Consider the following 12,416-nt stretch of genomic DNA (forward strand, 5'->3'; position numbering starts at 1 on the left):
GAGAGGCTACAACCCCGTCTCACTCCCTTCCCAATCGCTGCTTCCCTTTCATGCCCGTCTTGCACTTAACATGCAAAATATATTGGCCCCGACAGGAATATATCAGTTGTTATACAAAGTTTTACCTGATAACATGAACTTCGGTAAAAATGGATAACAAAATCTTTTTCAGTCCCTAGCATAATTATACAATATTTTTAAGTGTTAATTTTTTTCTGAAATGAATGCAAGGGTGTAGCTACAAAGCTAACTATCCATTGTTGACTTGTTTCTAATGTATTGTAGGTCAGCAGGTGTGACTGTTACCAAAACAATCAGTGCATACAATACATTTAAATAAATTCAATAATATATGCATTACCATTTAGAAATGTATCTGATGCCAGGTGTTTTTTTAGTTGCAGCCAAATCGAGTTAGAATACTGAAAAAAATCTACAAATAGTAGTGTGTGAAACTTGGAAAGAGAAAACAGATGGAGAAAACAACTTAGAGCAGTCAGGAATTCTCAAATCCATTTTATCTACAATAATTAAGATTTGAGAAAAAAATCATTAATGCTGCTACATCAGGTTTCGGAAACAAATTTATATTACTTTGTAGCAATAAGTGTGAAGACAATGAGGAATTACTTCTAAAATGATTCAATCATATATGTGTATCTAACATACCTTTAAGTGGCCCTATGATTCAGTTGGAAGCAAATGAGTGCCAAAAATATAGGCACTGAATACTTCAGTTGTTTTGCTGGTTGGCTGTATTGGATCCAACAGAGATATTCAACTGCATCTGTACAAATTTGCAATGAAGCAAATAAAGGTGCTGAAGAAAGTGCAAATAGCTGGTTGCATGCACTCAACAGAGTGAGGGAAAAGTATGCCTAATGTGATGTGTTCACTAAGGACAAGACTGGACTTTTTCCACATTGCACTCAAGGGACAAAAGGCGATAAGTGTCAAGGTGGACCACGCAGCAAATAACATGTAACTGTTGCCCTTGTATGTAATGCGGACGGCAGTGAGAAGTTTCGTACCTAGGTTATTGGTAAGTCTGGGCAACAGTGTTGTTTTAAAAACATACATATGGACACTTTACCTCGCATCTACTCTCACCATACGGACACTTGGATCAATGGCTCATCGTTTTGCAAGTGACTTCTTCATTTCAACAGTCAAATGGGTGCTCAAAACTGACATATTCTTCTTACACTGGACAAATGTACAGCCTACAATGTACACTATCTGAACCTGATCAACACAAGGGTTCAGTTTTTTTCCACCAGAAGCGACAAGCTGCCTTCAGCCCTTGGCCCAAAGCATCATTTCTCTCATTAAGAAAGCTACATCGCAAGCAACTTTTAACAGCTGCAATTTGTGCTGCTGAAAACAATACTGCAACATCACATTGGAATCTTCTTGATGCAATAAAAGTCATCACAGCACCCAGGAAGTCTGTGTCACAACACCATATACGTAAGTGCTTTAACAGAGCTCTGAGACAGTAAAACTGAAGATGTCCACAAGTTAAGATGATGCCGCTTCAACTGACGAATGGACAGTGCACATGACAGCAGTTCATTAGTGCACATGACAGTGTTGTCATATGTGCTTCTGTGGGAATCTCAGTGCCAAAAGCTGTGACCGGGTTGCAACACGGGTCATCAGAAGAAAGTGAGGAGGAGGAGAATACATATACCATTCCACTTATCTGTCAAGAGATTTTTACACCTCCTGACAGTTTAGAATGATTTGCTTCAACATCTGACATCACTGCTGCGTTTACAGATGCTGTAGTTATAACTGGTCGTGAAATTGCAAGATATTTTCATGTCAGCAAACCAGGCTTGAATTTTTCCAAGAAAATGGTGTAGTTTGTGAGTAATTGTGGTTTGACAGTCACTTTATAGTGTTATAAGTCTACAGTAATGTTAAGTGATTGATACTATAGTGTATTACACATTACTGTACTACTGTAAATACATACATAATAGAATCTTTGTTTTTCCACTTAATGCAATTTTTTTTTAACATGAACTCCTGATTTTCTGATCCTTTTGGATTTTTGTTAACAAGGTTATAGAGTAGTACTTAAAAAACAACAATGAAATTAAAACCAAAACAAAAACTACAACCCAATAAAAACATATTAGTTATAGCTACTGATTATGCAGTATCCGAGCAACATTATCAAACACCTGTCTCTTAAAAATTAATGACCTAGGTCAAAATAAGTAAGTATGTAAGGGGGTGGTTAGGATGTAGGAGTTCACTAACAATCCAGATTAAGAGGGATTATTTGGTCCTGCTTTGAAGAATGAATTGGTTTTTCTAAAAACTATGAGTTTTGTTGCCTTTAGATGTGTTTACACCAGCTGTTCTGGAAATTTGGTTCCACCATGAGTACAGGATGCTCTGATAATTCCAGTTAAAAAAATTACCATTACATAAAAGTAAATTAGATATTTAAACAACAGAAAATCTGGGATGGGGTAACAAACAACAATATGAAATGGACAGCCAGATACTCATCATCACACAGAGGACGCGTTGCACATGACAGCCAGGACGCGTTGCACATGACAGCCACATTTAAAAGTAAACTGGTGGATATTATATGCTATGGATGTTACAAGCTATCGAAAAAGTAGGGTGCGCGCGCGCGCGGGTGTGTGTGTGTGTGTGTGTGTGTGTGTGTGTGTGTGTGTGTGTGTGTGTGTGTGTGTGTGTGTGATGTAATACTTCGACCAATAGCTTGTAATATCCAATAGCTTATTATTAAATCTGCCTGCCTGCTGCTAAATTTATCCTATTGGTTATTTCCATACCAGCAGCTCTAGATGTTCCCACGTGATCAATTCTGTATGAACATTCGCATGTTCCTGAAAAACACTGGTAAAGTTACACTGTCACCAATTCAATACTTCTGGAGATAAAGTTGTTTGTTTTACCCCATAATGCACCTATCAACAGTGCATCCTTGAGTTTTTGACACCTTTAAGACATAACATCTCTGGCAATATTTTCTTGAAAGAAACAAAACTAGGCCATCTTGTACAATTTTTTGCACTATCTCTTGTGAAACAAGGAAAAAAAAAAATCTCCTGGCCAATTTTCATATGGATAATTTGCAGCATAGCAGGCCAAACTCTTTTAAACCTGTTTCACTAGAAAGACAATGTTCTAAACCACCCAAAAACTATATTTGGTATTGCAATGTGACCATATAAGGCATCAAAAAATAATGGCAAGTTGGATGTCCTTGAAAATGGGCCTACATTCCACTGGCCTCAAGAGAGAGAGAGAGAGAGAGAAAGGGTGTCTCTTGTCATGACTCATAGTGGCATATTTGGATGTTTTTCTGCTAGAATTACAGACTCATATTGTTTACAAAGTTCACAATTTAATCGTCCATCACCAAGGCAATGGAGATCATGGTAGTAACATTGTTGCTTATCAGCTGCAGAACACATCACATAAATAGCCATCAGGTTTTATACTACTCACACATTGTGTAAATTTTGGTGAAGTTCATCGCAGTCTTCCTGAAATTTTATGGAATCGATTCCTGTTATTGATAATTATTAGTGTCTCTTTAAAATTGTGAAATGCTACTGATGTCCTAGTTTAATTCTGGTTTAAGTTTTAGCGCACTTTGCATTAGCATAGTTTATCAGTTTATGTGGAAAATTGGTGTACAGATAAAATATTGTACAATTGTGTTATTACAGTTTATGCTGGCAAAGTGAGAAAGCCAGCATCTCCATTGCCATAGGGGTCATGGCCGATAGCTCTGCAACATCAGTCATGAGTGGATTTCTTTACCACGAGTTCCCAAGCTGATACATTAAGAGACATCAAGTTGCAGACAGGCACAGTTAAAAGCTTTCAGCCACACCCTTCATCAGTAAAAGAGAGACAAACACCATTCACACACACATGCAAGCACATGTGACACACACACACACACACACACACACACACACACACACACACACACACACACAGATTTATTCCAGAAGTTCTTTCAGATATATAAAAAGCTTCAAATTATACGTATAATTGGACAGGAAACCTATTTTTAATCATTTCGCTTCAGAAAGCGCATATGTTGTACAAAGTGGTTCAGTTTTGTTTCTTTGAAGAAAATATTTCCAGAGATATTATATCTCTAAATGTTGCAGAAAACTCACAGATGCATTGCTGATAGATGCGCTATGGGGTCAAACAAATGACTACAGCTTTGCAAGTAGTAAGTTGGTGAAAATAAAGCTTTACCAATGTTCACACAAAATTTCTACAAAATCCAAAATTAGACCACCTGGCATGGAAAGGGGCCCATTCATAATCTCAAAATACATATTTTTCAAAATAATTAACAAATAATAGTTTGATACCTCACCAAAGCTGCTATCAAATATGTACAATGGACTGTCATCCAAGGTTGTCTCCATATACTGGACATAATATTTCATTTTCATTTTCACACTATAGCCTTCATTGTCTTCACCACATTTAAACTTCTGATTCCTGTACTTCTTTGCCAGCTTCTATAAACAAAATGAAGGAAAAACACTGTTACTTTTCTCAAGCTGAATATTCATGATACATTAAATCTACAAACTATTACAAGCCAATTATCAAAAACTATTAAAATTTTTATGAAAATATGTTACAATGTCACACAAGAAAAACTTACGACACTATTATGAAAAGAGTAGATTGCTACTCATCTTACAGAGGAGCTGTTAAGTCACAGAAATGCACACAAAAAATACTGCTATACATTTAAGCTTTCTGCCAATAGGATTCTATTCCACTAATGTATCCACTAGTCTCTTCCCGTGTTTGCTTTTATTTTTCTAATTCCCCCCCCCCCCCCCAAAAAAAAATCTCCTGACAGCACCTAGCAGCCATCCTTGATCCCATCATGTCCCACCACAGTCCCAAAAGTGGCACTACATCCTCCTCAACCCCTAACCTACTGTCCCTACCCTTCCCCACCTCAGCCGCCTCCTTACCCCCACAGCCAATGCATGGCTTCCCCTGTCAGGTGCAGTTACTGGCAGTCTAGCTTTAGTGGCCAGAGACTGACGTCATGTGAGTGTGTGAGTTGTGCTTGTGTGAATGTGTGTGTTTTCTACTTTAGAAGAACATCTTTTGGCCAAAAACTTAAATGCCTACAAGTCTTTTTGTTGTACCTGTCGGTGACTCAACATCTCATCTAGTTGGTTAGTAGCAATTTATCCTTTTCATAATATTGCCTTTATTCCATCCTGGATTTTCCACTGTTTAAGAATAATTTACATGTTTATAATTTAAATAGTCAAACACTTTAAAAACTAAAATAAAAACCAATACATTTAATTGTAAAAATATAAGAACATAACTGAAAAGGTATCTCTATATTTGCTGCAGTGATTACTAAAATTAAACAAAATTTTAAAAGCATGTTAGCTTTTTGTAATTTCTGGTGACAGACAGTAGCAGCCTGCTTATTCCAATGTTTCAACTGGTTTGAGACTATTGGAAATCTTTTAAAATATATTCAGCTTATTAGACAGAGCAAAGTCCATCCTCACTTGCAAAGTTGGTGCAGTGATATGAAGCAAATTCACATAATTTGTGAGGTGATTCTAGATGAGAAAATAAACAAAAATTTCTATGAACATTTGTTTGATTTTCGATCATTATGGAACTGGAGCAGGTTGAAGACTACACACATACATGAATGATTATGAAGACAAGTATGAACATTACTTACCAAAATGTTTTGAAGGCACTGTGGTGGATACGATAATGGTGGAACAGATGACCAATCCAACCTAGAAGAGTTGTACAAAAAGTCCCCAGCCCATTTCAGTGCACTTGTCAATGCATCGGCAGGTGTATTGCCCTGCACACAGATCATCATCTCAGCAGCAAGATTTAATGCAGACAACAATGTCAGTGATGAGAGCAACAAGTTCCTCTCATGTATCCACCTACATAGCAGAAACATTCCCCTTTAACCAGGCCCATAAACAGAGTCTGATGGGGTTAGGTCGGGTGATTTAGCAGGCCAGTTAATGGGTCCACCATTTCCAATCCATTGTTAAGGAAATGTGTTATTCATATACAGAGATACTTGTCTGGTACACTGAATCGCTGATCCATCATGTTGCAGATATGACTGCCATCGTTGATCTACTGACACATATTCCGAAAGTGCAGGGAGGTCTTCTATCAGGAAATTTGTGTATTCTGTGGCTTTCATGTAATCTGAGAGGATCACAGGCCCTAACACCATGTCATCAGTCATACAACACCAGACATTCACTGAGAACCTAACTTGGAATCTTGCTTCCTTAGTGTCATGCGGGTTCTGTAAATGTAGTCTCATCTGTAAATAAAGCGTATTGCATGACATCTCTGTGCACAGCCAACCATTCACAAAATTGTTGCCTGCTTACTGAGTCACCTAGATGCAAATCTTATATGGGCTGCACATGGACTGGGTACAAGTCCTCAAATTGTAACATACACCACACGCACGTTTGTGGAATATCGAGCTGATGGCTAATGGGCCATGCACCATGTACTGGTGGTGCGACTCTGTTGTACAATTGCAATAATATCTTCCCCTTATTCCACTGACTTGATGGTCTCACATTCTGATGTTAAGTGTACCCTGTGTAGTGTTCTGGATTGACGTAATGTTTGAATAATTCAGGGAAATAGCCTGCCACAGGAGGTTCATTGATCAGTGAAACATTTATGGTATTCTGTCATAGTCACACTGGCATTGCCTTTACAGTACCTGCACATAAACAATATGTTTGAGTATTCTGCATGGGTGAATGTGTCTAACATAACACAATGAACTTGCCCAATTAAACAACATTCAAGCACAACATGCACACAGCCTCATGACTGTTCACTGATTCAACCCATTATTGCACAAGGAGTATGCTTACAGCTGTCATGTCAATGTGACGTCACGGTGCTGCCATCTGTTGGAGAACACACTCCCCCCCCCCCCCTCCGTCCCCTCACACCTCTTGAGGAACGGTATCTGTCCCATCATTATTATGTTCACCACAGTGCCTACACAGCATTTTGGTAAGTAATATTTACAATTGTCTTTATAATCATCCATGAATGGGTGTAGTTTTCAACTCACTACAGGTCCACAACGAGTGAAAAATTGGACGCAAGTTCATAAGACTTTTTCAGTTCATTATCACATGTAGAATCATTCACAAATTATGTGCTGCTGCTCCTCCTGAATCGCCCTAGTGTAGCACGTCTGCTCCGTGATATGACTATAGCGCAGTGACTTCGTATCTCATATAATGAGGTAAGACATCACAATTTAATGGCTATACTAAGAATGGATCAGTATTATTTTCTGCCTCTGTATTTAGATAAATATGATCACTAGCAACAAAAGTGGAAACTTCCCAAATGCTATATATCATTTTCTTCTCTCTCCTATGATTATATAACTTACACAATGATGACGGATTTATTTCCTAAGCTTCCCATTATTGATAAAGATCAAATGGTCATATGTTTTGAACCACCTAGGAGCACAATTTACAACATATCAAACATTAAGGATGATGTTACAAATAGAATATATGAAAGAAAGGAATGCTGGTTGCATGCAAAGGATCTCAATCTCATACAACATTTGGCCTAGTCATTTAACCATCTGAGTCATACGTCAAAAACAATGAACATAACTATTTTCTTGTTTTGCTCCAAAATTACACGCCAGGAGAGAGAACACACATTTTTTTGGTTTGGGAAGACATTGCTTTCTGAGCCACTCACGTACTATAGTGCAAAAGATATGGCAGGGTACAGACAACAAACAGGTGAATTCACTTTCTCACATGCATTCCAAGAAGCAGAGGCAATTTCTTTTCTCAACGGCTACTTAAATCTCTAAATGTTTGTGACCAATATTTGTGGGGGAAAACTGAACAGATATGTTGCCCACAAGGCTACTTCTGGGCTTCGAAAGAGGTATTTGGTGATAGAGGGCTTCACATAATAGTTTCGGCACGCATTTTGGAAAGGATTTCCTGATGCATAGTTATCTACTTTTCAGTCTTGTGAGCTTAATTCTTGTGCACTTTCATAATGTATGAATGGAACATCATAAAATTAGTACAAAACTTTATAATCACAACTGCTTATGCACATAAAACTATGTCAACATCCTTTAAAATCAGCAATAAACAAAGTTTAGTAGGTCTGAATCACATTACTGTTCTGGTAGTTCAGGATTTTATGACAGATGCTAAACCTAGATTTTTGGATACTGCACTTAAATTACTTATACAGCAGGGGGGGGGGGGGGGGGAGGCTGGTAAACAATGGGGGAACTTGAGTTTCACACAATATCAGTACTGGCTCTGAAAAATGAAATAGTATCAAAGAGTGCAGTATCAAGAGACAGACACGCAGCTATAAACTGGCGCAAGACCAAGATGGAAACATCAACTCTGTTGAACATCTGGAAGCACAGTATTAATCAATCATGCTGAGGAATTCTGAGGGAAAACATACTGATTACAGCTATTTGTCCAACAGAAGTAGAAAAGTTACCATGATACTTTCAGTAGTTGTGTTTTGGCACTTGATTTACAGTGAAGAAAGGAACTATTTTGGTAATTCAAGGCACTAATGTCACATTATCATGGGAGTGGAGGGGAATTGCAAGTTAATTGCAAGACGAAACACTAAGAAAAAGGGGCAAAAATTCAATGAAACCAAAAAGTATGCTGCTTTAATCATTTACACAAATAAACTATGACAATTCCTGCCAAAACAGACTGTTTAAATATGCCAGTTCTAACAATGATCATTGCACAGATTGTCTGCATGATAATTATCTCGTGATCACTGTACAAGCAGAAGCAATTTGAAGTACAGTGCACCACAAACAGTAAGTGGTGTAACTTTTTCTTCTCTACTACTACCCAATTTTTTATTTTTGTCTGCAGCATCCAAGCTGCCAAAATCCACAATGAGTGATGGGAGAATGCTTGACATAGTCAAATAGTTTATTAGTGACCAGTTGTAGCTCGTAGGTACACATTCTGTGTGTTCACAAATTTTTAAATTCAGATACATACCAGAGTGCAACATTAATAGCATCTACTGTGTAACAGCTATGCTTGTCAACGTATTTATATAACTTCAGCCACTGTCAATAATAACAATAATATGTATGAAAAAGGAACAATTGTTTTTGTGGACTCCATTATTTTGCACATAAATAGTTTATGGCAAGAAGGAAATAATGTTTAAACTTTTGTTACTCTCTGTTTTTCATTCTTTTGTAAGTGGGAGTTATTGTGCTTTTTTATTTTTTTGGGCAAAAGTACAAGCTTTATAATTCATTTATTTGTTAGTGAATTAACTTCTGGGCTGAAAATCGGGCATTCTTGCTTTGCACCCACACAGCTTACACTTATTATAGGCTTCTTTATTAAATGTTTGCTTGTAGTCACAATTATTTGATTTCGTCACTTTCTCAGGCAACGGCTCTGGTCTACTTCCTTTGCGGTTAACTTTCTTGGTAATTTTCTTTCCTGTTAGCACTTAATACAAGTTCAATAGAGTTCATGCTGACATTGCACAGGAAAATCCAATTCCTGCACAGTAAACAACCAACTCCAAACACAAACTGCATTTTGCAGAAATTATTAAATTCAAGTAGTACTATCTATCAACAAGGTTACTTGACTAGAATACAAATGAGGTGCTCAGAGCCATAAGGGCCAAAAGCACACCGTCTTCGACCCCCCCCCCCCCCCCCATATTTAAGTGAATACCAGAGAAACCAGTGAGAGATTTTTTTGTGAATGTTGAGATGTATGTACAATGTGGACCTACAGTACAGACAAACCTAACCCACCTTAAGATCAACAGATGCCAGAATCATGAATAAATGGTACACTCTCACAATCAACGATTATGTGCTTTATGGTTCTTGGTGCCTCAAATGGATTACTTTATGATTAAAACCAAAACATATCTCATTCAAAATCCCACAAAATAGGTTGTTCTTTCAGTATAGCTATAATATATAATTTACTATACAGTGAGTGAATTTACATATCTGTGGAGTGTGCTATCATCTAGTGGGATTTATGGCAAGCAAACACGAATAAAAGACTGCTGCAGTGTGTTACCACAACTTGCGGTTGAATGGTAAGAGCTAACAGTGCATGCCCTGAACCGTGCAAATCGTTTATCAAAACTGTATGCATTTGGCGCATAAGGCAATTATGTCACACCAGTTGCGCCTGCACAGAAGCTCCTAAAAATATGCACAAGTGAAGGTGTGCTTGGGATCCTTATGCCAAGTTTGACCGAGTCTAGAGGATCACAGTGCGGCAGATTTAGTGCTGGGTATTTCAGATTAGCACATCTGCAGTACGTTAAACAGCACTCAAAGAAAAATAACCAATAAATCCACAAGGTGTCAAAAGTTAGTGTGTTCAAATGGTCTTGTGCTCCTACACAATAGGTGCCAATGTTAGTGACTATTAAATGAAGATAACTCCAGGCTTGAATGTCAATATTATTAGGCGATGGATACATTGCTACCTGTCATAAAGATGACCCACTTAACTGCAGACAGGCACAACAAATGGATCATCTCTATGGTGAGTAGCCCCCCCCCCCCCCCCATCCTTTTTTTTTTTTGACACAGCAGTGACATGTTAGAATGAGATACTCCCTTTCCAAATTCAACAATCACATTATGAAGTTGTAACTGTATAAGCATACTGGAAAGTTTGTTCGTGATGACAGCACATTAAAGAAGTTGTATTTTCAGTTCCTATATGAAGAAAGTGTCGCAAAGCAAGACAAGTAACATCTGATGATCCAGTGTATTTTATTCTATACAAAACTATTGCCCGAAAGAACAGTATATATACACAATGAATACTTTCGTGGGACCCTTGATTGGAGAACAAGTGAACCCCATGCTTTTGATAACCTGCTGCCTCGAGAAAACAGACAATGCCATGATGCAAAGTTGGATTTGACAAGTCTTTGGTAGGTTCCTGAGGTATGTCCCAAGATGCCTATGGACAGCTCATGCAAACTACACGAATTAAGGGCTAGTGATTTGTGGGTACGGAGCTGATGGGCAATAGTACTTCATTTCCTCTGGGGTGCATCAGATGAATTTGGTGGCCAACACGTCAGAGAGAATTCATTACGATGCCTCTCAAAACACAGCGGTACGATTCTGGGCCTGCAACAGTGACAGTTATTTGATGCTAGATAAGATTGGTATTATTGTCATATGAATATTAGCACAGTTTTTGCTGATTCCTTGACACTCCAAATTTTGTAATAGTGTGTACATGCAGACTGAAACAACGACTGAAAATTCTGGGATTCAAACCTGGGTCTCCTGCCCACTAGACACATGTGCTAACCACTATGCTGCCCTGGCACAGTGACTTTGTACAACTGCATGAACTATCCTGGCACAGCTTACTCCTCAATCCAAAGTCCCGTTTTTGTATGGGAAGCACTATAATAACTTCCCCTCACCCAACTTGGTCCATGGAGTGCTGCATGTTTTGAGCAGCTATTGGTATGGATAACAGCATATCTGGACATGGCCACTGCATCTGCTGTGTGACATACATTTTGAGCAGCTGTTCATCTGGAAAACAGCATATCCGGACACAACCACTGATCTGGTGTAATAAGAAATGTGGTTCATTTGCCAAGACCACATTCTTCGCGTAAACATAGCCCAATCTTGACAATCCCGTGCCTACGGCAATCACAATGTGTCAACTTTGGAATACACGGGTTGCTGCTGTGCAGCTCCATGTTCAATAATGCGCACTGAACAGTGTGTTCCAAAACACTTTTACTTACACTATCACTGTACTCTGTCATCAGACTGGCACAGATAGCCACTGATCCTGCTTTACAGATGGGCCAAGCCTCTGACCTCAATGTTTTGTGATGAAGCGTGGATGTCTAACACATTGTCATATACTTGTGGTTTACTGTCCTTCAACCACTTTACATAGATGTTTATGACAGCAGGGCATTAACAGCTGATCATCTCCACTGTTTCAGAGATGGTTGTTCCCAGTCACTGGGCCAGACAATCAATCTGCCTTTGTCAAAATTACTTATGTCAGTGGATTTCCCTATATGTATAATTGATAATGTTGATATACTTTCCTTGCCATGTCACTTGCCCTGCTTGGCATTAGCTGGCAGTCAATCTTGCAGATGGCAGTGGTCATTATGTTTTGACTCATCAGTGTATGCTGACTTAGATTCTGCAACTTAAATCATGCAATCTACATCAGTCACTTTGTTCATATTGTTTGTGAGGTATTAAAGAGACGAACACTAGTACGTGAAGGAATTTGTACCAC

At 38.4% G+C, this 12,416-nt stretch overlaps 1 protein-coding gene across 1 annotated transcript in view; it reads right to left on the bottom strand.

The window, feature by feature from the left end:
- LOC126272620 (bifunctional arginine demethylase and lysyl-hydroxylase JMJD6) overlaps window positions 1-12,416 on the bottom strand; it is a 124,757-nt gene that overhangs the window by 68,515 nt on the left and 43,826 nt on the right. The window contains exon 3 of the mRNA XM_049975579.1: window positions 4,392-4,544. Coding sequence (XP_049831536.1) covers window positions 4,392-4,544 — 153 coding nt within the window. The remainder of the gene's footprint in view (window positions 1-4,391; window positions 4,545-12,416) is intronic.

The sequence above is a fragment of the Schistocerca gregaria genome, chromosome 5 (assembly GCF_023897955.1).
Source record: "Schistocerca gregaria isolate iqSchGreg1 chromosome 5, iqSchGreg1.2, whole genome shotgun sequence".
NCBI classification, from domain to species: Eukaryota; Metazoa; Arthropoda; class Insecta; order Orthoptera; family Acrididae; genus Schistocerca; species Schistocerca gregaria.